General features: G+C 37.1%; 1 protein-coding gene across 2 annotated transcripts in view; it reads left to right on the plus strand.

Moving 5' to 3' along the window:
* FRS2 (fibroblast growth factor receptor substrate 2) overlaps positions 1–23,561 on the plus strand; it is a 36,703-nt gene extending 13,142 nt beyond the window's left edge. For both annotated transcript variants that reach the window (XM_082850414.1, XM_082850413.1), the window contains 6 exons: positions 7,895–7,989; positions 13,488–13,579; positions 15,111–15,297; positions 16,324–16,482; positions 16,843–17,006; positions 18,400–23,561. In XM_082850414.1, the coding sequence (XP_082706540.1) occupies positions 13,514–13,579; positions 15,111–15,297; positions 16,324–16,482; positions 16,843–17,006; positions 18,400–19,350 (1,527 nt within the window). In that variant the 5' untranslated portion in view covers positions 7,895–7,989; positions 13,488–13,513 and the 3' untranslated portion in view covers positions 19,351–23,561. The remainder of the gene's footprint in view (positions 1–7,894; positions 7,990–13,487; positions 13,580–15,110; positions 15,298–16,323; positions 16,483–16,842; positions 17,007–18,399) is intronic.
* Positions 23,562–25,308: the final 1,747 nt, after the last annotated feature.

Below are 25,308 nucleotides of genomic sequence, written 5' to 3' on the forward strand. Positions count from 1 at the left end.
CATCAGAGCAAAAGTAGACAAATTGGACTTAATGAAAAAAAATTTTTTTACTTCAAAAGATACTATCAACAGAGTGAAAGAGGCAACCACAGAATGGGAGAAAATATTTGCAAATCATATATTTGATAACGGATTAATATCCAGAATATATAGAGAACTTATGCTAAAAGTCAACAGCAAAAGGACAGCCTGATTCAAAAATGGGCAAAGGACTTGAATAGACATTTCTCTAAAAAAGATATACTGTGGAAAACAGTATGGAAGTTTCTCAAAAAATTAATAAAGTAGAACCACCATATGATTCAGCCGTACCACTTCTGGGTATGTATGCAAAATAATTGAAAACAGGGTCTCGGAGAGATATTTGTTCATCCATGTTCATAGCAGCATTATTCCAATAGCCAGAACATAGATAAATGTCCATTGACAGACGGATGGATTAGCAAGTGTTGGTATATATTCAGTGGAATATTTTTCAGTCTTAAAAAGGAAAGGAATTCTGACACATGTTACAGCATGGATGAACTGTGAAGACATTATGCTAAGTGAGTTAAGACAGGCACAAACTGATAAATAGTGTACAATCTCAGTTATATGAGGTATTTAGAATAGTCAAACTCATGAAAACAGAAAGTAGAATGGTGGTTGCCAGGATTTGGGCAGAGGGGAAATGAGTTGTTATTTAATGGGTATAGAGTTTCATTTCTGCAAAATGAAAAAGTCCTTGAGATTGGTTGCACAATATTGAATATATTTAACACTACTAAACCGTATGCTTAAAAATGGGTGAGATTGGGCTTCCCTGGTGGTGCAGTGGTTGAGAGTCTGCCTGCCGATGCAGGGGACATGGGTTCGTGCCCCAGTCCGGGAAGATCCCACATGCCGCGGAGCGGCTGGGCCCGTGAGCCATGGCCGCTGAGCCTGCACATCCGGAGCCTGTGCTCCGCAACTGGAGAGGCCACAACAGTGAGAGGCCTGCATACCGCAAAAAAAAAAAAAAGGATAAGATGGTAAATTTTATATGTATTTTACCACAATTTTAAAAATTAGAAAAAAGAAAAAAAAGATCTGAAGGTGAGAAAGAGTTTCTAACAGGATTTTTAATATGTTCAAGAGCTTTATAGGTTGGCACACTGATTCTTTTGTATGTTTAACTTCATTTCAAAGCTTTTCCTTGATATAGGATTATAGATTGATTACTCTCACTTCTCTTAATCACATTTACCATGAATAAACTCATTTCAGGATAGGGGTTGTGGGATGCTTACGAGAGGAACAAATAAAAAGAGGAAGAGAGATTTTTCTTAGTTAATTGGCTACAATTTCTTAGAGAGCTAGACGAACATCACATAAGAGAAATGATTTATGGTAAAATTACCTGGACAGTTTTATAAGCCAGAGACAAAGCATGATGTATGTTAAGCTTCTGGAGAAAAAAAAAAAGCTGTGCTAAGGAAAAGGCAGTGGGTTGCTGCCCACCCTAATATGGGGTGTAGCAGCAGCTCACAAGGGGTGTAAGCCAACACCTGGCTGAACCGCTGATTTTATATACAGGTTATAAGTCCAGAACGAAAAATTTTGTTTGTGTGTGGGTTCATGGTTTTGGAAATGTTCATTTTGGGTATCAGTCATATTTGTTAACTCAAGTTAATATATAGATTAAAATGAGACTATTTGGAGGTCAGACAGCAGAAGCAAGAAGAACTACAATCCTGCAGCCTGTGGAACAAGAACCACATTCACAGAAAGAGAGACAAGATGAAAAGGCAGAGGGCTATGTACCAGATGAAGGCAGAGGGCTATGTACCAGATGAAGGAACAAGATAAAACCCCAGAAAAACAACTAAATGAAGTGGAGATAGGCAACCTTCCAGAAAAAGAATTCAGAACAATGATAGTGAAGATGATCCAGGACCTCAGAAAAACAATGGAGGCTAAGATCGAGAAGATGCAAGAAATGTTTAACAAAGACCTAGAAGAATTAAAGAACAAACAAACAGATGAAGAATACAATAACTGAAATGAAAACTACACTAGAAGGAATCAATAGCAGAATAACTGAGGCAGAAGAACGGATAAGTGACCTGGAAGACAGAATAGTGGAATTCACTGCTGTGGAACAGAATAAAGAAAAAAGAATGAAAAGAAATGAAGACAGCCTAAGAGACCTCTGGGACAACATTAAATGCAACAACATTCACATTATAGGGGTCCCAGAAGGAGAAGAGAGAGAGAAAGGACCCAAGAAAATATTTGAAGAGATTACAGTCGAAAACTTCCCTAACATGGGAAAGGAAATAGCCACCCAAGTGCAGGAAGTGCAGAGAGTCCCATACAGGATAAACCCAAGGATAAACACGCCTAGACACATAGTAATCAAATTGGCAAAAATTAAAGACAAAGAAAAATTATTGAAAGCAGCAAGGGAAAAATGACAAATAACATACAAGGGAACTCCCATAAGGTTAACAGCTGATTTCTCAGCAGAAACTCTACAAGGCAGAAGGGAGTGGCATGATGAAAGGGAAGAACCTACAACCAAGAGTACTCTACCCAGCAAGGATCTCATTCAGATTTGATGGAGAAATCAAAGGCTTTACAGACAAGCAAAAGCTAAGAGAATTCAGCACCACCAAACCAGCTCTACAACAAATGCTAAAGGAACTTCTCTAAGTGGGAAACACAAGAGAAGAAAAGAACCTACAAACCCAAAACAATTAAGAAAATGGTCATAGGAACATACATATCGATAATTACCTTAAACGTGAATGGATTAAATGCTCCAACCAAAAGCCACAGGCTTGCTGAATGGATACAAAAACATGACCCATATATATGCTGTCTACAAGAGACCCACTTCAGACCTAGTGACACATTCAGACTGAAAGTGAGGGGATGGAAAAACATATTCCATGCAAATGGAAATCAAAGCTGGAGTAGCAATAGTCATATCAGATAAAATAGACCTTAAAATAAAGAATGTTACAAGAGACAAGGATGGACACTACATAATGATCAAGGGATCAATCCAAGAAGAAGATATAACAATTATAAATATATATGCACCCAACATAGGAGCACCTGAATACATAAGGCAACTGCTAACAGCTGTAAAAGAGGAAATTGACAGTAACACAGTAATAGTGGGAGACTTTAACACCTCACTTACACCAATGGACACATCATCCAAAATGAAAATAAATAAGGAAACACAAGCTTTAAATGACACAATAGACTAGATAGATTTAATTGATATTTATAGGACATTCCATCCAAAATCAGCAGATTACACTTTCTTCTCAAGTGCGCACGGAACATTCTCCAGGATAGATCACATCTTGGGTCACAAATCAAGCCTCAGTAAATTTAAGAAAATTGAAATCATATCAAGCATCTTTTCTGGCCAACGCTATGAGCTTAGAAATGAATTACAGGGAAAAAAACATAGAAAACACAAACACATGGAGGCCAAACAATACATTACTAAATAACCAGTAGATCACTGGAGAAATCAAAGAGGAAATCAAAAAATACCTAGAGACAAATGACAATGAAAACACGATGATCCAAAACCTATGGGATGCAGCAAAAGCAGTTCTAAGAGGGAAGTTTATAGCTATACAAGCGTAGCTCAAGGAACAAGAAAAATCTCAAATAAACAATGTAACCTTACACCTACAGGAACTAGAGAAAGAAGAACAAAGAAAACCCAAAGTCAGTAGGAGGAAAGAAATCATAAAGATGAGAGCAGAAGTAAATGACATAAAAGCAAAGAAAACAGTATCAAAGATCAATAAAACTAAAAGCTGGTTCTTTGAGAAAATAAACAAAATTGATAAACTATTAGCCTGACTCATCAAGAAAAAGAGGTAGAGGACTCAAATCAATACAATCAGAAATGAAAAAAGAGAAGTTACAACAGACACCACAGAAATACAAAGCATCCTAAGAGACTACTACAAGCAACTCTATGCCAATAAAATGGACAACCTGGAAGAAATGGACACATTCTTAGAAAGGTGTAACCTTCCAAGACTGAACCAGGAAGAAATAGAAAACATGAACAGACCAATCACAAGTAATGAAATTGAAACTGTGATTAAAAATCTTGCAACAAACAAAAGTCCAGGACCAGATAGCATCACAGGTGAATTCTATCAAACGTTTAGAGAAGAGCTAACACCCATCCTTCTCAAACTCTTCCAAAAAATTGCAGAGGAAGGAACACTCCCAAACTCATTCTATGAGGCCACCATCACCCTGATACCAAAACCAGACAAAGATACTACAAAAAAAGAAAATTGCAGACCAATATCACTGATGAATATAGATGCAAAAATCCTCAACAAAATACTAGCAAACAGAATCCAACAAAACATTTGAAGGATCATACACCATGATCAAGTGGGATTTATCCCAGGGATGCAAGGATTCTTCAATATATGCAAATCAATCAATGTGATACAGCATGTTAACAAATTGAAGAATAAAAACCATATGATCATCTCAATAGATGCTTTTGACAAAATTCAGCACCCATTTATGATAAAAACTCTCCAGAAAGTGGGCATAGAGGGAACCTACCTCAACATAATGAAGGCCATATATGACAAACCCACAGCAAACATCATTCTCAATGGTGAAAAACAAAGCATTTCCTCTAAGATCAGGAACAAGACAAGGATGTCCACTCTCGCCACTGTTACTCAACACAGTTTTGGAAGTCCTAGCCATGGCAATCAGAGAGGAAAAAGAAGTAAAAGAAATACAAATTGCAAAAGAAGAAGTAAAACTGTCACTGTTTGCAGATGACATGATACTATACATAGAGAATCCGAAAAATGCCACCAGAAAACTACTAGAGCTAATCAATGAATTTGGTAAAGTTGCAGGATACAAAATTAATGCACAGAAATCTCTTGCATTCCTATACACTAATGATGCAAAATCTGAAAGAGAAATTAAGGAAACACTCCCATTTACCATTGCAAGAAAAAGAATAAAATACCTAGGAATAAACCTACCTAGGGAGACCAAAGGTCTGTATGCAGAAAATTATAAGACACTGATGAAAGTAATTAAAGATGATACCAACAGATGGAGAGATATACCATGTTCTTGGATTGGAAGAATCAATATTGGGAAAATGACTATACTACCCAAGCAGTCTACAGATTGAATGCAATCCCTATCAAATTACCAATGGCATTTTTTATGGAACTAGAAGAAAAAATCTTAAAATTTGTATGGAGACGCAAAAGACCCCAAATAGCCAAAGCAGTCTTGCGGGGAAGAAACGGAGCTGGAGGAATCAGACTACCTGACTTCAGACTATACTATAAAGCTACAGTAATCAAGACAATATGGTACTGGCACAAAAACAGAAACATAGATGAATGGAACAAGATAGAAAGCCCAGAAATAAACCCACGCACCTATGGTCAACTAATCTATGACAAAGGAGGCAAGGATATACAGTGGAGAAAAGACAGTCTCTTCAATAAGTGGTGCTGGGAAAACTGGACAGCTACATGTAAAAGAATGAAATTAGAACATTCCCTAACACCATACACACACAAAAAAACTCAAAATGCTTTAGAGACCTAAATGTAAGACCAGACACTCTAAAACTCTTACAGGAAAGCATAGCAAAAACACTCTTTGACATAAATCACAGCAAGATCTTATTTGATCCACCTCCTAGAGTAATGGAAATAAAAACAAAAATAAACAAATGGGACCTAATGAAACTTAAAAGGTTTTGCACAGCAAAGGAAACCATAAACAAGATGAAAAGACAACCCTCAGAATGGGAGAAAATATTTGCAAACGAATCAACAAAGTATTAATCTCCAAAATATATTAACAGTTCATGTAGCTCAATATTAAAAAAACAAACAACCGAATCGAAAAATGGGCACAAGACCTAAATAGACATTTCTCCAAAGAACACATACAGATGGCCAAGAAGCACATGAAAAGCTGCTCAACATCACTAACTATTAGAGAAATGCAAATCAAAACTACAATGAGGTATCACCTCACACCAGTTAGAATGGGCAACATCAGAAAGTCTACAAGCAACAAATGCTGGAGAGGGTGTGGAGAAAAGAGAACCCTCTAGCACTGTTGGTGGGAATGTAAATTGATACAGCCACTATGGAGAACAGTGTGGAGGTTCCTTAAAAAACTAAAAATAGAACTACCATACGAGCCAGCAATCCCACTACTTGGCATATACCCAGAGGAAACCGTAATTCAAAACAACACATGTGGGCTTCCCTGGTGGTGCAGTGGTTGAGCGTCACTTGCCGATGCAGGGGACATGGGTTCATGCTCCGGTCCTGGAAGATCCCACATGCTGTGGAGCGGCTAGGCCGGTGAGCCATGGCCGCAGGGCCTGCACGTCTGGAGCCTGTGCTCCACAACAGGAGAGGCCACGACAGTGAGAGGCCCGCGTACCGCAAAAAAAAAAAAAAAAAAAAAACACATGCACCCCAATGTTCATTGCAGCACTATTTACAATAGCCAGCTCATGGAAGCAACGTAAATGCCCATCAACAGATGAATGGATAAAGAAGATTTTGTACATATATACAATGGAATGTTACTGAGCCATAAAATGGAATGAAATTGGGTCATTTGTTGAGACGTGGATGTATCTCAAGACTGTCATACAGAGTGAAGTAAGTCAGAAAGAGAAAAATATCGTATATTAATTCATATATGTGGAACCTAGAAAAATGGTACAGGTGAACCAGTTTGCAGGGCAGAAAAAGAGACACAGATGTAGAGAACAAACGTATGGACACCAAGGGGGGAAAGTGGCGGGGGGATGGGGGTGGTGGTGGGATGAATTGGGCGATTGGGAGTGACATGTCTCCCCTGATGTGTATAAAATTGATGACTAATAAGAACCTGCTGTACAAGAAAATAAAATAAAATTCAAGAATTAAAAAAAAATTTTAAAACTAAAATAAATAAATAAACTGCTCTGACTTTCTGAGCACTCCTTAAGTTTTTTGGTTGGCACCACTCATACAGCTTTTATTACTGTCTCTTTTTTTCTCAATAAAAGAAGTTCATTTCATTAAAAAATAAAATAAAATGAGACTCTGTAAAACCCCTAACATAACGCCTACTGTAGTATAGCTATTTAGTAAATGCTAGTGCTCGTGCTTGAGTGAATTTGATTTTTTTTCTGTGTTGTAGAAAGTGAATAAATTAACCAGAAAATTTTCAGAAGTATATTGAAATCTCTTAAAACTCTAGATTGTAATTTATTGCTGTAATTTATATCATTATTCTGTGACTATGGAATGCTAGTTCATACTGTTTTCTCATGACTGACTCTTCTGATTTGATTCTGGGGGTGTCTTGTGGATTAGAAGATACAGAGGGTGGATTCTAAAGACAGTCCACTCTTTGGCAGGAGGGACAGTGAGGTTTAAGAGATGTGACTGGATATGGAGAATTAGCCTGCCCTTGGGTAAAATAGGGTTTTAGAGCTGGAAAGGAACCTTGGAGGTAGTTTAGTCTAACCTTTCATTTTATGGCTGTGGAGATAAATATAGAGAAGTGTGTTGTCTAATGTCATAGCTGTAGTGGAGAAGCTAAAATCAATGGCTTCTAAAGGTCCTGATATCCAGACATCATGAAACGTAAGCTACTGCATTTTTACTTTTCTTTTGAAAAGGCTGTATTGATGGTACCATGTACACATTATATTAATTTTTAGAATAGATCTTATAAATTATATATATTTTAATCAAAAATTCAGTCTTTTTAGTTTGTTTAAATAGATTAACTGAACTAACAGTGCTGCCAGAAGTCTCATAAGGAAAACTGTTTTTAAAGAAATAACAAATTCTTGACTTTTTCTTGCTAATTGTAGGTTAAGTCAGCAAACAAAGAAAACATGGTGTTTTGAAGTATGATTAAACTCCTGATGCTGCAGCAGAGGCTAAGAATATTAATGGCCAGATCTAGGTAAGTTGAAGTTTACTTTTAAAAAAGTCATTAAGTGCACCAATTACATTTTTTAAACTAGAGATTTTAATAGTGTTTTCTTGAATGCAGGGTTTTTTTGCCTCCTTATATGTTGTCACCTCCCACTTCCCAAAAATTAGGACAATTGGCTTTAATTAAACATGACAGTGTTTACTAATTTAAAATACCCAACACACTTGTTGCAATATTGATCTTCCCAAACAGAAGCTACCTTTTGTTCTTGAATGTACCCTTATTACTTTCCTATGTGGCTTTCTTGAGGGAGTATAGTACGTCTTTTTGTGTTTTTGCTGAGTTATAAACTTGACTGGGTAAGATGATGAGATCACGTGGTTTCTCATCAAGTGTTTACAGGTATTTGTACATATTATTGGGTGTTACATAACTCAGACACTCTCCAGGTATTAATCTGATTGTCATAAATGCAGACTATCTAGTGTCTTGCCTTTCCCCCTGCCTGGGAATTCATGCTTCAGGAGGAGGAGTCAGAGATGTGGGTGAAAACTTCACATTAAAAATCTCCTTCTGTGCTGGAAGATTGACTACAACTGCCTGTAGTCCCAGCTGTTTCACAGTCTTACTCCTACTAAGCCTATTCTTCAGCCTTACTGAGGCCTCCTGTTCCTTTTTGCCTCCCTCCGTTTCTCCCATTTCATCAGCCCTCTTCTTTCTTGCTTCTTTCCTGACCAGACCTGATGGCCCATTACTTCAAACCCCTATATTGCCAATATCCTTTAATTTCCTTGTCTTTTTACCTTCTGACCCTGGGTCAGTTGAACTGTCTACCCTCTGGACTGCTGAGTACAGCTAGAAAAATAGCATAATCTTACTCTCCAGCTTCTGCTAAGTCTCAGCATAGCCTACTTAATAATCCTGCTACCTTTCTTGGGTAGCTTCTCAGAGAATAATCCACAAGTCCTTCATTGTGCAAACTTGGCTTCTATTTTACCAAAGAAATTTAGGATGATAGGTGTTATCTATTTCTGCTTCTCTACTGTGTTCCACCCATCCTTATTTTCTGCTCTCTCTCGTCAGAGGACAAGGCACTCCTTCTGTGGGCAGACTTCTTAATCTGGGCCCCGGAACTCATCTTCTCTAGCCTCCCCGCTCCGTCTTGATCCATCCTGTAGCCGTTTATGTCCTTTGTTTTTTCCTATATTCTTTAACCTTTACTGACATACTGATTACTAACCTGCATAAATCTATGTCACCTTAAAACAATAAGTAACTCAAGCAACATATTTTCTTTTGAAACCATGTCCAACCATACCCTATCACTTTAGGCTTTCCTTTCCAACTGTGTTCTTGAAAGAGCCTTTTCTATTCTTTGGAGGACTACTTCCTTATCTTCCATTTGCTCACTGCTGAATGGCTTCTGCCTCTACCTAACACTCCACTATGGATAGAACCTTCCTTCTTGACACTTTCTTTTCTTAGTTTGTACTATTCTGATTGTTTCTCTTCTCCTTCACTTGTTTTTCTCTACTCCAGTATTTGCGCATTTGTGTTCCCCAGAATTTTAACTGCAGACTGCTCTTTATACTGTCCTTGATCAGGGTCTTCTGTTTTACAGTTTCAAATACCGTGTGTCCCAATATTTTACCTCTTTCCTCAAACCCATTCTGATGTACTTACCTCTCTATTGCAAGTCTTCCTTTGGTAGTTCTCTGGAATCTCAATTTAACATGTCTAAAACTGAACTAACCACCATCACTTCCTCTCGAAGACCTGAGAAAGTTATTCCTATTTCAAGTAATGGAACCAGCACCCTTCATCTGCCGCCCTGAAAACTGCCTCTTGCTTCCTGTATACCTAGCCAGACACTCAGTGCTGCAGACTTGTCTTCCTAAGTATTTTTAAAATTCATTATTTTCATCTTTATTCCTACTATTGCTGCTCTGGTTTTAAGTCTTTGGCATATTCCATTTTTCAGTAGTCTCTCACTGGCTTCCCTTCCTCTGAGCTAAACTTCCACTTAAAATTACCCTGCAGATGGAGGTATCTAAGATGAATTCCTGACCACCTCACTTTCCTGCTTAAAATACTTCATTGGCTTTTCACCTTGTGTAGGATGAAATTCATTCTCTTTGGAGTGGCATACAAGGATTTTGTGTCACATGGTAGGCTTTTCATTAACTATTTTTGTACTGAACTGAAGCATTCAATGTGAATAGAGCCCCCAGGTAGGTTGTACCACCATTCATATATCCCTGACAAAATCGGAGGTGCTGCCTTAACAGGTCGCCTGTGAAGGTGTCAAGTGGAAGGATGCTTTTTCTACTTCTTTTGAGAAATAGTTGTCAAATATTTACTTGAGGCATTAATTTTTCAGGCAAAAGCCACACTGTAGTAATCATTTAGCTCTTTGTATTCAGTGGTGAGGCTGGATAAGTAATTTCAAGAAGAGTTTTTGTTTCTATCAATTATCTGTCTGCTTTAAAATTTTTTTTGAAATATTCTTTTGGCCTCCTCATCTTCTAATTTATTAAACACTTACTAATTTTTAAACATTAAACATTTATTGAATATCTGCTATGTCAAACAGTATGCTTACTGCCTTAGAAAATTCAGAAGACACAGTTCCTATCTTCTTGGAGATCACAGTGAAGTGGGTGGTGAGACAGGTCAACATTACAGTAGAATGTGATAAGTGCCATGATAGAGTCATGTCCATTTGACTACAGGGACATTGGAAGCAGGCTAGCTTCAAGTTAGTTGGAGTCCCAGATCCCTAGGTTGTTGTTCAGGATGCTTTATGGTTTGTCTCATGCTTGTGGTACAGCCTACCCTGCACTCTAGTTGTACTAGATGCCTCACTTTCTCCTGAATACATTGCCACCTTTCATGACTTTTATCGTTGCACCTAATTTTTTATCTTGTCTCAAGTGCCTATTTCTGTTTTTTGCCTAGCACACTGTTTCTGCTCACCTTTTAAAGTACCAGCTCAAATGGTGCTTCCTGTCCTTCCTAACCCAGAAAGTTAGTTGCTTCTTTCTCTGTGCCCACGGAACTCTTCTTATATTCTGATATGAGGTTTATCATAATGCATTATCTGTTGACATCTCTGTCTTTCCCTTTAGATTCATGGCTCTTCAGAGGTACATCCTGTGACTTAGTCATCTTTATACCATGATACTTAACTGGCATATTAAGACACCAAATATGAATCTTTTTTTTCTTTTATGTAACAAGATTTTATTTATCCTTATGTCATCACACATTTTCCCTATATAAATTTATTTGTTTACGTTTTTAATTGAAGTATAGTTGATTTACAATGTTGTGTTAGTTTGTGGTGTACAGCAAAGTGATTCAGTTATATATGTATATATATATAATTTTTCATATTCTTTTCCATTATGTTTTATTACAAGATATTGAATATAGTTCCCTGTGCTAAACAGCAGAACCTTGTTGTTTATCTATGCTATTTACAGTAGTGTGTATCTGCTAATCCCAAACTCCTAATTTATCCCTCCCCTACCCCTTTTCCCCTTTGGTAACCATAAGTTTGATGCTATGTCTGTGAGTCTGTTTCTGTTTTGTAAATAAGTTCATTTATATCATATTTTAGATTCCACATATAAGTGATACCATGTGGTATTTATCTTTCTCTGTCTGACTTACCTCATTTAGTGTGATAATCTCTAGGTCCATCCATGTTGCTGCAAATGCCATTATTTCATTCTTTTTTATGGCTGAGTAGTATTCCATTGTATATGTATATATACCACATCTTCTTTATCCATTCATCTGTCAGTGGACATTTAGGTTGCTTCCATGTCTTGGCTGTTGTAAATAGAGCTGCTATGAACATTGGGGTACATGTATCTTTTCAAATTAGAGTTTTCTCTGGATATATGCCCAGGAGTGGGATTGCTGGATCTTATGGCAATTCTCTTTTTAGTTTATTAAGGAACTTCCATACTGTTTTCCATAGCGGCTGTGCCAAGTTATGTTCCCAACAGTGTAATAGGGTCCCCTTTTCTCCACACCCTCTTCAGCATTTATTATTTGTAGGCTTTTTAATGATGGCCATTCTCACCAGTGCAAGGACACCACCAAATATGAGTCTTAATTTAACTTTACTATTTTACTTATCACTTCTTTTGGTTTATACACTAGTATCCTTTTTTATCTGCTTGATCCTTACACCTGCCAGCATTCTTTATCTTCCTTTAGTGCAGTTCGTTCAGCTCACAAGAGACTTAGAGCACCTCCTGTGTGCTAGGTATTGTGTTAGGCACAGGGAATGCAAGAATGAATAAAGTCCATCCCTGCTGGGAAGGAGCTCAAAGTGGAGGGAGGTAGATAGATAGGTAAACAGTCTATCACAGTTTTTACTGAGTAAACAGTGTGAAAGATGCTGTGATACTGGGAAGCTCAGGGTGCTTTGGGGGTACACAAGGAATATAACTTGCCCAGTTGGTGGGAGTCAGAGAAGGCTTCCTGAAGGCACTGTACTCTGAAGTTGAATCTTGAGAAAGGAGCAGCATGGAAGGGTGTGAGAGAACAAGATGCTCTGGGGAAACTGTTTAGTATGGCTGGGTAGGACTCAAAGCAGAGAGGAGGGAAGAGGTTAGACTGTCTTTGTAGACAGAGACCAAATTGTGAAGGACCATGTGTCATACTGATGAGCTTTGCATTTTTTCCTGAAGGTAGTGAAGATCTGCTAAAGAATTTTAGGCAAATTTTAATCAGATTTATGTTTTTAATGTTTAGTAGCTTCTTATGCTTCCTTCTTTCCCCCTTTTTTCAAATACTGTCACATCCATTCTCATTCTTTCTCTTGTTTGTAAGTGAAGTTTTGAATTTTTCCTTTGTTCACTTGCAGTATTCTTCAACACTTAATGTCACTGTAACCACTTATCTCTAACCTTCTGTGGGAAGGGATTAGATAGACACACTCTTTCAGTTTTGCCAGTATTCTCTGTGTTAAGTTACAGCTTGAATTTTGAGTTGTCTTTCTCTCTTAATGAACTATTCCAGATTTGTTTTTGTGTCTTATTAACCAATTTTGTCTGTTGGGATATGTAAAGAATACTACAATGCATGGTATGAATCAAAATACTTGCCAAGCCAGAAGTCTAGCATCCTTTTGGAAATTTATTAATAAAGAGGGACTGAAATTCCTAATAAGCCATAAACAGTTAATTCCATGAATGACTTTATTTTAATAGTGTTATGTGTGAGAACTTAAATTGGTTTCTTTTAGATAATTTTAAAATAGGTAGACCTTTGCAAATTAAATTTGAGATTTCTGTGAAGTCTCCCTCACAGAATTATTCTTCTTGTTGCTGAGTAAAATTCTCCAGCTAGTTGTGTGAAATCTAGCTCTAGCCATTTATTTCCTTAGGCTTAGTTTTCCTCATCAAAATAACGCAGGGCTTATGTTAGATGATTTCTAGTGTCTTTTTCTGTTTTTTGACTTTTGTATCTTACATCTAATAATTTTTTGCAAATTATCTTTCATGTAGTGCTCACATGGTCTTCTGAAGAAGCCATGGGTAGCTGTTGTAGCTGTCCAGATAAAGACACTGTCCCAGATAACCATCGGAACAAGTTTAAGGTCAGTAAAAACTGGTTGAGATGTAGCTCTCACTGCCTACCTGGATGCTCTTCTTTTACTTCACTTAATTAACATGTCTTATTATTTCCTCACTTTTGTATTCAGACCCTTTTATTTTCCTTTTTTGTCCATTCTGCCTTTTCTTGTTTTAACAAATGATGACAACATTTCTTACTGACAGTGTGAAATCCTCTTTTCCTTTTCCTTTGGTCTTCCATATCCAGTTAGAGCCACACAATTCTGATAATACTGTCTTTTTTTTTTTTAACTTGGAAGACATTTACGTTTATTTTTACCTTTCGACATCACCAATCATGGATATGAGTGCCTAAATCTTGTATCTCCATCAGGAAAACATAGCACTAATGAGTGACTGTTATATCCTCTGAAGAACTCAATCTTTGGTCACAGTGATAAGAGCCCCTCGATTTGGTCCCATCAGCCCTCTTTGAAATGACCTACTGATAATATTGTCTTTAAAATGCCACTTTGTAGGTGCCTCTTCAGTCCCGTCACCAGCTCCCAGTCATTGTTTAATGCTTGGACAATTTCATAACTGAATTCTATCTTTAGTCACCTCTGTGATGCATCCTGCATTTGACATCAAATTAATCTTCCTCCTTCATCATTCTAAAACTTCAGTGGTATTCTGTTACTTAGATGCTAAGTGCTCCATTCCTTACTCATCCACAGTCATTAATCTCTCATACTGTGACCTCATTCTGCTGTAAATCATAGCCACTGGATCACACAAACCTAGGTGTAAGTCACAGCCCTCTTGCTTCATAGCTTTGTTACCTTTGGCAGGTTACATTATCACTAAGTCTTTGTTGATTTGTGTGCAGTGGAGAAAATACTGTTACCTGCAGTTTAGGATCAGTATTAAATGACAAAAACACAAGTAAAGCACTTTGCCCAACCCAGGGGTATAGTGAATTCTCCCTAAGTGTTATCTGTTCTTTATAGTCTCTGGCCATTTTCTGAAACTGAGCAGTGCAAAGCCTTCCCTTACATGAACTCAATGCCAGTCCTGTCCTGATCTCTCTGAAACATACCTTCTTTATCTCTGCTGTAGCACTGCATCTTCAGGATGTGCCCCCTAACTCCTGACCCACCAGTTCTCCCTCTTAACTTTATTTCCTGTCTAAATTTAATTATACCCAAGGCCCAGCTAAAGTCCCTCCTCTTTTTATGTGAAGGCTTCTCCAACAACCCTCCGCCACAGTTCCTGCATTTCGCAGCCTCTGTTGCACTCATTTGTTAGTTAAGCATTTACAGTTTTGTGGTGTTTTTCGTGTTTGTATATCTTATCTCCTCAGTGGGAATGTGAGTTCTTTGTGGATATGAACTGGGTATTACACTGCTACATAGTCCATGCCCTAAACACACAATTGGTTGTTGAATGAACTAACAAAGGAACCAATAACTGAACCAATAAGCAATAGTACATTTTCCTGACAAATTAGTGAAATATGTGCATAACTGTCAAGTGGGAGCATTAAGTTAGCACTAATTAAACTGTATTTTTTAGGTCATTAATGTGGATGATGATGGGAATGAGTTAGGTTCTGGCATAATGGAACTTACAGACACGGAACTGATTTTATACACTCGCAAACGTGACTCGGTAAAATGGCACTACCTCTGCCTCCGACGCTATGGCTATGATTCGAATCTCTTTTCTTTTGAAAGTGGTCGAAGGTGTCAAACTGGACAAGGTAGGTAGAGCCTTTATTTTTTTTTTCTCCAAACATTATCATATTTGAAATAGCATTCTATAATTCAGTTATTCTATATGTAATGTTTAATATTTTACTTTTATCCAGAATAAAAAAATTCTCAAATAAGTGGATTATTTAAAAAAGAGACATCGGGCTTCCCTGGTGGCACAATGGTTGAGAGTCCGCCTGCCGATATAGGGGACACAGGTTCGTGCCCCGGTCTGGGAAGATCCCACATGCCGCGGAGCGGCTGGGCCCATGAGCCATGGCCACTGAGCCTGTGCGTCCGGAGCCTGTGCTCCGCAACGGGAGAGGCCACAGCAGTGAGAGGCCCGCGTACTGCAAAAAAAAAAAAAAAAAAAAAAAAAGAGACATAGTACACTATGTATTCATTTATCAAGCATTTATTAAGCATGTTTTCTATGTCCAGAATTTTGGCTTATATTAAATTTAAGATTTGTAGTAAGTAAATGATTAGTCCCAGTAAATTGCCTCTATGTCTTTACTGTTGTAACTCTGGGAAAAGAACCTAAACTTTGGAGTCAAACAGAACGTACTTTTATTTTTTGCTACCTACTTCTTGAAAGTCCTTGGGCAAGTTGCATGACCTCTGTCGCATCAAATTTCTTCTGTATCAGAGGGCAACGGTAATCCAATAATTAAACAAGGTAATGATTGTAAACCACAGAGCAAGGGCCTGTCAAGTGATAAAGAATTCCCTTGGTAATGGTAAGTTGGGCTCCCCCTGCTGTTAAAAAGCAGACTAGAGTAAGTTTGCAAATCTTGTTTTTGTCTTCCTTATTTTGAGCCATCACCCATGGACAAATGAAAATTATTCTGTGAACTTTTGGGTTTATGTTTTGAAATAGGGAATATAATTAATTTATCAGACATTTATATTAAAGCCTTTTCTTGCTATTGGTGCATGGAATGCTTACTTTACAAGTTTGTTCTTCGACAGGTGCTCCTGTGTCTTTTTTAAAGATGCAGTGACTATTTTTTTCTTCTGGTTTGTATTTGTAGGAATCTTTGCCTTTAAGTGTGCTCGTGCAGAAGAATTATTTAATATGTTGCAAGAGATTATGCAGAATAATAGTATAAATGTAGTGGAGGAGCCAGTTGTTGAAAGGAATAATCATCAGACAGAATTGGAAGTCCCCAGAACACCTCGAACACCTACAAGTAAGTGTCCATTTTCCTTCTTCTATTATAAACTATACATTATGGTTTTTTAATCTATAAATTGTTAGGAATTACCATTGGCTAACGTAAGTATAGTGGTTGTGAGTTTTAAAAAACTTAGCTATAATTATAAACATTTTAAATATTTTAAATATGAAAACATTAAATGTTTCATATTATTTAAAATGTGAGTGGAAAGTTAGAGTGGAGGTGGTATGCTGTTTTGCTCTGGTTTCTCATATGTCTTGCCAGAAACACCTTCCTTAAACCTCTCAGTGCTGATTGTATTCTCATTCATTTTTATTCTCTGTGCCCTACCCTTGTATCCTTTCTTAAACCAATAAACAAACAAAAACTCAGCTCCAGGGTTTGCTGCTCAGAACTTACCTAATGGATATCCCCGATACCCCTCATTTGGAGACGCTTCATCCCATCCTTCAAGCAGACATCCTTCTGTGGGAAGTGCACGCCTGCCTTCAGTAGGTGAAGAGTCTACACATCCCTTGCTTGTGGCTGAGGAACAAGTAAGCATGTCCTACTGTCTAACATATTGTGTGGGGTTAGAGTGTTATTGTGCCAACACTTGAAGGTTTTAGTTTGAATTTTAGCTGTCGCTATTTGTTTATGACTTTTGTAGGGAAGACTCAGAGGAAATAGCATGTATTTTCTGTCATATACCCAAATATATATAGGTGTTGAGGGAAACTTAGCATTACAGTAAGTTTGTGGGTTCACAGGAGAGGTGCATCTATAGATAAAGACGGACATAACCAATGGCCAATTCAGTTACAGTAACCTCCAATGAAAGCTTTTTATGTTACAGTTTTTATAGTTAGTGGACTACTAGCGATAAGGCAGATTTTGTTGTCAGTGTTTTAACAGAGCAATTTAATATTCCTGACTATTATATTTTCATTTTAGGAATGAAGTTAGCTGGTTAACATTGTCTATGTATTACTTAGTTATACTTATCTTTTGTCAACAACATGGTTGTTTATCATGAAGAAATTTTTACTGTTTTGAAATCCATTTGGTTGTGTTCTTTACTTGTTAAATGAGTTCTTATTTACTATAATTAAATTTCCCTTAGTTTTGAATTTTATTTTTGAGGTTTTCAAATGTTATGTATAGACTTCTGAACTTTTTTTATATTGTCCTCCCCGCAAAATACCACAAACTTTTCTAAGTAGCATTAATTTCCTGGTATCTATTTTATATCTATGCATTTTACAGAACTCTTATTGAATCTAGTAGGGTCTGTCTCTTTGTATAGTCAGATCATCTATAAATTATGATAAATTTCTCTCTTCCTTTTTAATACTTGTTATTTCCTATTTCTAAATCAGGTTTTAATGCATTGATGAGAATTTTAGAACAACATCAAAGTAATAATCCCCATTTGTTCCTGAGTTTTTATTTTTTCTACAGAATGCTTATCATGTTTCACCATCACATGTATTTTGTTTTGTTTTGTTTTGTTTTGTTTTGTTTTTGCGGTACACGGGCCTCTCACTGTTGTGGTCTCTCCCGTTGCGGAGCACAGGCTCCGGACGTGCAGGCTCAGCGGCCATGGCTCATGGGCCCAGCCGCTCCGCAGCATGTGGGATCTTCCCGGACCGGGGCACGAACCCGTGTCCCCTGCATCGGCAGGCGGACTCTCAACCACTGTGCCACCAGGGAAGCCCCATCACATGTATTTTAAAGCAGTTATTCTTTTATCAAGCTAGGAAGACATTTCTACCTTTCTCCCACCTCCTCCCAACCTTTTTGTTGGTTAAAAAACAGGTACAAAAGCTTTGAAGTAAGAATATACTTAGAAAGTTAATAAAATTAATTGATATAGTCAGGCAAATTTTTTCTTCTTTTTTTTTTCTTTTTAAAGCAAGTTTACTGATTCACTTTCCTCTTTTGTTTTAGGTACATACCTATGTCAACACTACAGGTGTACAAGAAGAACGGAAAAACCGCGCAAGTGTGCATGTCCCATTGGAGGCGAGGGTTTCTAATGCTGAAAGCAACACACCAAAAGAAGAACCAAGTAATATTGAGGACAGGGACCCTCAGATTCTTCTTGAACCTGAAGGAGTCAAGTTTGTCTTAGGACCAACCCCAGTTCAAAAGCAATTAATGGAAAAAGAGAAACTGGAACAACTTGGAAGAGATCAAGTCAGTGGAAGTGGTGCGAATAACACGGAATGGGACACTGGCTATGACAGTGATGAACGAAGAGACGCGCCCTCTGTTAACAAACTGGTGTATGAAAATCTAAATGGGCTATCTCTCCCCAGTGCGTCAGGGCTCAGGAGAGGTCGTCTGCCGTCCACCAGTACCTCAGATACCCAGAATATCAACAACTCAGCTCAGAGAAGAACTGCATTGTTAAACTACGAAAATCTACCATCTTTGCCTCCTGTTTGGGAAGCCCGCAAGCTAAGTAGGGATGAAGATGACAATTTAGGACCAAAGACCCCATCTCTAAATGGCTACCATAATAATCTTGATCCAATGCATAACTATGTAAATACAGAGAATGTAACAGTGCCGGCAAGTGCTCACAAAATAGAATATTCAAGGCGTCGGGACTGTACACCGACAGTCTTTAACTTTGATATCAGACGCCCAAGTTTAGAACACAGGCAGCTCAATTACATACAGGTTGACTTGGAAGGTGGCAGTGACTCTGACAACCCTCAGACTCCAAAAACGCCTACCACTCCCCTTCCACAGACCCCTACCAGACGCACAGAGCTGTATGCTGTGATAGACATCGAGAGAACTGCTGCTATGTCAAATCTGCAGAAAGCACTGCCACGAGACGATGGTACATCTAGGAAAACAAGGCACAATAGTACTGATCTGCCCATGTGAGCCCAGAAACCATTACATTGTTTGCACCTTTGTGAAGTTTTAAAAAATGAAGATGCAAGTGCTTCATTTTTATTTCTAAACACTAACTCCTTTTATAGACTGATAAAAAATTTTTTTCTGACTATTTCATGTGCTTCTTTAAAGGGAAATTAAAATGTAGAGCAGGTACTCATAAAAGAACACTAATTTCATTCTATACTACTCATTACTGTACAGCAGCATTCCCATTTTCACAGTGCCTATTTAAAATGAGAATTGAAGTGAGTGACATGCTGGTCAATTTTTATTAAGATTCTGGACTCATGCATATCATTCACGTCTAAGTCATGGTTGGCATTTAAAGCATATTATAAAGCCTCTTGATAATGTGCATTGCTAACAGATAACTCTAGGCTTTGAAAGTACTATTTGTAGATTTACTATTCATGGTATGTGACCTCCAGCATGTAACATGAGGAATCCTTTATTTCATTAATTGTAGGCTTTTTGACTTGAGCCAGGACATATGTATGGAAATAGAAGTACCACACCTCCTATGTACCAGTCAGTTCCTTAGCCTTCAGCGTTTCTAGAAAGAGCCCTACGTTCGTGAACATGGTTTGCTGTTGGTGTGTTGAAAGGCAGGAAAGAGACAAGGTTTTCTCTTTACTCATCTCATGGTGTCATTTGAAAGGCATGCCCAGATATCTTAGTCAGAATTACACATAGGCTCAAGAATCAGTCTCAGGTCACTTTATCCAAAAACATTTGAAAATCTGAACTATGATCTCTTGAAAGTTTCTCTCCTACAGATTATTAACAGTAACATTGTTTTCTGGAGGCATTTGTGCCATTAGATTGCCATTTACCTTCAAGTTTTTCCTTTGGTGTTTGGGATGTCTAATTTTGTTGCTTCATGTCTTTTTCAATTTAGGATGTTTGAGTTTGTATATAGTTTTGAAATTGGATTATGTGTTCATTTTTGTTTAGTTTGCATTTTTGTCAAATTGTGGTTTTGAAGGTTCATTTGGAACTTACTGTTATTCTATAACAGGGTTGCCCTTGTCCAGTATTTATTTATATGCCGTTTACTTTTCAAGTTGATAAAAGCATTCTCACAATTTTAAATTTCACTTGTGTTCATAGGTGATCTCTTAAGCAGCTGAGAAGAAAAAAAAAAGGAAGCTACTTTTAACATGCAAATTTCCCTAAAGGTACTGTGTTTTCTCTGTGGGCACTCGCCCAGCACTTTAGCAGTGATCCCCTCAGTCACACGGCTGCAGCTGTACTTTGCCCACTGTCGTGCTCCTCAGCTCTGCTGTCCTTTCACTCATAGCTGGATCTTGGGTTATCCCTTGATTTTAATAGAATGTTAAAATTGTTGCCAGCATAGCAGGTACAGTGGAAGTCTTATAGCAATGACATTGTGTCATAATTTAGGATTGAAAATGAATTGAAGTTTATATAAACTGATGAGAGTCCATATGTCTAGCTCTTGGAAAATCAAGAAGTTTCCAGTTTCCCAAATCCTAGAGAAGATAAGAGCAGGTAGAGTGGAAAGAAGGTTAGATATCCTTGCAAAATAGGTCGCTGTCTCCTCTAAATATGAGGAAATTTGAGATTTTGGTCTGGATCTACCAGATGTAACTAAGGTTAATTTAGCATGAAAAATTTCAGTCATATAGCATCCAATCTGTTCCATAAATGACCTAATTATAGGACAGTGAATGGATTAGCAAAATAATAGGGTGGGACCATTATAAAGAAAATAAATTATTAAAGATGTCTTTATCATTTATAGTGCCACTGGTTTATGTGCATAGCAGAATCTTCTTTCTTTTCTGTGAATTTGGTGCTTACCAAAGTGTTCACTGTTCTCTAAAAAGAGAGCAGTGGTATAGGTATGCAGTTTCCATTTTAATGTATTGTTCCATTTATGCTTTATTCTGAGTAGATTGCTAATTGTGCCAAATTTATGTGATGATTTTTGTAATGTGGAATAAGAGTTATGATGGAACCAGTGCACATGGTTTTCTCCGAAACAAGCAGTCAAGACAGAACGTTAACCTCCAAACAAAAGGGCTGACCTATTTACTCATTTTGGAGGTTGGATACTTTCTTTTCTTACTTTTCCTCAGCCTTTTCATTTTTCCTTCCAGATTCTGATTAGTTTTTATATTTTTTAAGCAACTATAATATAACCATTGCAGTTTATTCTTTCAATACTGTGTGCTTTAAAAATGAAAATGGGACCAATTTGTCTGCTAAGAATTTGAGTTTTAGGTACTACAAGTATTAGGGAAGATGTATACAACTGGTATTAATTTCTAAATGTCTCTGGAAATCACCTGTGTTCCTATTTAATTAAAAATAACATAGAACACTATTTGTCCTCTGCAGTAGTCTAGTAATGGGCATTAAGCTCTGTCCTGGAAGAATTGTACCAATTACTGGGTGCATTTTAGAATGAGATATTTTATTGGGATATAATTGTGGCCATATGTTTCAGATTTTCTGAGACAGACCTAATTTTAGATATTCTGTTCTGTTGATAGATCATGTGATCCCACTTTTTGGTTTTGGAAATATAGTCATTGATCATATGCTTTTCCCCTAATAGAATCCTGTTTTATCCATATAGATCGTAACAGCTTTTATCCCAGACCAGGGCTGGAAACTGATATGGGTATTACATGTGTTTTTTCTTAGTGTGTTTTATTTCCCAGGTTCATCTTCCTTTCAAAATGAAAATATGGTGCCTTCCCTCCCTCCAGGAAGATTGGCAAATAGTTCCTTTTATTTACTGCTGCTGTGGAGTGATGAGATATGCACTTTACTTTTGAAGACTCAGCAAAAAGCTTTTCACTTCTCAGTATATCCAGAATAGATCACATTTTGGACTTCAGAAAATTTGCCAAGCAGTCTTTGTTTTTACAGATATTAATGTTGACCCCACAGTTCAGTGTTGTGAGTCAAGCTAGTGTTTGTGTATCCCCCCCCCACCAAAAAAAATCTGTGGCGCAAAGTATAAAAATGTACCTCAATAATGTTCTATTAAAAATGGGACAGGGGCCTTATGTTTTCATAATTTCCCAATAATGTGCCACCATATTTTTGCCTCAAGGTAAAGGTCTTAACAAGCTAAAAAATACATCCCATTTCCCCTTGTGCTGTTCCTAACCCATAATGTCCAAGTGTTTTGTGCAATGTGTAGTGTGTGTGTATAAATATATATATGTATATTTGTATATACATATATATATATCTATCTATATGTATATATCCTTGAAATAGACATACCATCAGAGACAACATTCAGAAGTAACTGATGTATTGGCATCTCTTTCTAATCTCTGATATGTGAGGTATATGGTACTAAATTACCTTCTCCCTGAATAAAGGCATTGGTACAAAATCACAGAATGTATAGGAAATGTTTTTGGCTTGAAAAATTAACAAATATTTTATGACATACCACAATATACTCTGCCCAAACCAGCACCCTATTTTTCCTGTTCTTTACGTCCCTTTTCCCCATCCCTACATCCTCTTTTTTTTCTTTTCTGGTGTAACACAATTCTTTTGTAGCATCATTACAATTGCAGTTCTATGACAATTGGACAATAGCAGCATGGAAACGGACTGGCATTAATAGTACAGTAGTCACCAGTGTGCCACATTTGCATTGGTAAATGCAAAATACACATTTTATAAAGGACAAATTTTGTGTTATGTTTTTATTTTCATTACATTGTATAATATTGTAAGATTATGTATGTCCTAATTTGCATTATAAATGTTTTTTTCCTACGTAAAGGCATAAATATAGCAACTTTGTATAAAGGTAGCTTATTAGATTTTTAATTTTGTCTTTTATAAAAAATTGTCTAACAGTGGGACTAAAAAATTGTCTAACATTGCCAAATTGTAAATGAAATATGAATTTTACCCCCTATAGTTAATTTCGTTTATAAGCATTCCATATTTCTCTAATAAAAGACATAAGTGATACAGTACTATGCATAAATTGTATTTTAATGCTGTTTCATATCAGCATTTTAAATTTTGGCTTGCATTTTTAATATTGGCAAAATTTACCACTGTTGATTAAACCTTGTTGTATATGTAACAACATCTTTTGCCCTCTAGCCCTCCCCACCCTTGTTCTCTATTTCTCCCTGTCAGTGCCAACTTCATACATTTTGTAGCATGGCAATAAAATATAACTTTTACACTGAGGCCAAGTGTGGCTTTTTGGAGGATGTGGACATGGGAGGATTACCCTCTAGTTGTTCTTTGCATATGACTTTTTGCCATATAAGCCATGTTTCCAGGCATGAGGAAGTTATCTCGTATATGATGTGAATGTACTTTTAAGGACAAGTGTGAATGTGCTTTTAAGCTTAATTTTTGTCCTAACAAATAAGAACTAATTTTTTATTTTTGGAAAAGTCAGAGTTCTTGAAGTATAATCAAACCTTTATTAACTGGAGTACTTAAAGAATAAGCTAATAATTGAATTTAGTTCAACAACGGCTAAGCAACACTTTTTAAAAATCCTTATTTATTGTAGAGTATTAATATACCATCCTAAAAATTATATATAAAATATGGTTTAATTTTAGATGATTTAGCTTCTTGCAATGACTTACTGTTGTCATTCTGGCATAAATCTCCATGACGAGGTACTCAAGTTGATACTGGAAGCTGAGCTGACTATACACTAACCTTAAGCATTAGCGAAAAACTGCTTTGTTGAATAAAATCTGATCGGAGTTCTTATGGTTACTTCCCCCCTTATTGCCTAAAGTAGATTGCAATAAAACCCCAATAAAAGTTTGGTTGGATGCCTATTTAAAGTTTCACTGTATTTATACCTCACACATTTCTTGAAACTTTATAAGAGGTTTTATTCCTTAGTCTCATATCACTGCCTCCATTTTCAAAGTTCAAAGTGAAATGAAATTTTACGTATTTGACAGACTCTCACAGTTTTTATCTTCTTGGTCATTTAAACTAGTAGTACTCAGGGCTGGGACTCCAGACCTGTTTTTTGTCACTGAGTGGCACTGCAAAGCCTATTTCGGTATAGCTCAAGATGGAGATTATTTAAACAGTAAAGGGAATAGACAAGTCCACAAATGATTGGGTGCTTACCATGTACCAGACACCATGGAACACAGAAATTGGTTAAGATGTGACAGAGACCACATCTTGCAAAACTTAGGTGTGTGTGCTCAGAAATTAAAACTTTTTTTTGGATTATTTCTGTATTTTTCCTTTGAGCTCCGTTGAAGACAGTAACTGTTCACATATTCTTATTTAATGAATGAGCACAAACTAGGTCCTGCGCTAGTAATAAAGATAGTAATTCTTGTTCTCAAAAGAATTTGTAGTTTAGAACAGCCCTTCTAACTGAGGGCAGTGCCCTTCCTCCCCCCAGAGGACTAAGCCCTAAGATATAAATTAGGTATAAGGAATTACCATCTCTGTGATACCTCTAGAATAGTAGTAGCTATATACTTAGGAGAATTGAAAAAAATTATTCCAATGCTGAATATGTGATGTGATAAAGGCACATACAAAGGAAGGGCATCTAACTCAGCCTGAGAATGGAGATTTTCGAGAAGGGCTTACAGGAGGTAATCCCTGAGGTGGTTGATGAGGGCAGGAGGGGAGAGGATATCTTAGAAGAAATACCATGTGCAAAGGCACAGAGGTGTAGAAAGATCACGATGTTCAGTGGTGGCAGAGGTTCCATATGCCTGGAGCATAGGATGCAAAGGCAGTCTGGGGGGATAGAGAAGGGAGAAATGAGAGACATCACATAGGTATAGAATGCGAAGGAGTTTTTGTTTTACTCAAAATGAGGTGAGACAATTTGAAGGGTTTAAACATTGGAGAAATAACATTTTATAAAGATGACTGAAATCAATATGGAGGATAAAATAGAGGACATGGCATTTTAATAAGGCAGGG

Source organism: Leucopleurus acutus, assembly GCF_964270905.1.
Source record: "Leucopleurus acutus genome assembly, chromosome: 11".
NCBI classification, from domain to species: Eukaryota; Metazoa; Chordata; class Mammalia; order Artiodactyla; family Delphinidae; genus Leucopleurus; species Leucopleurus acutus.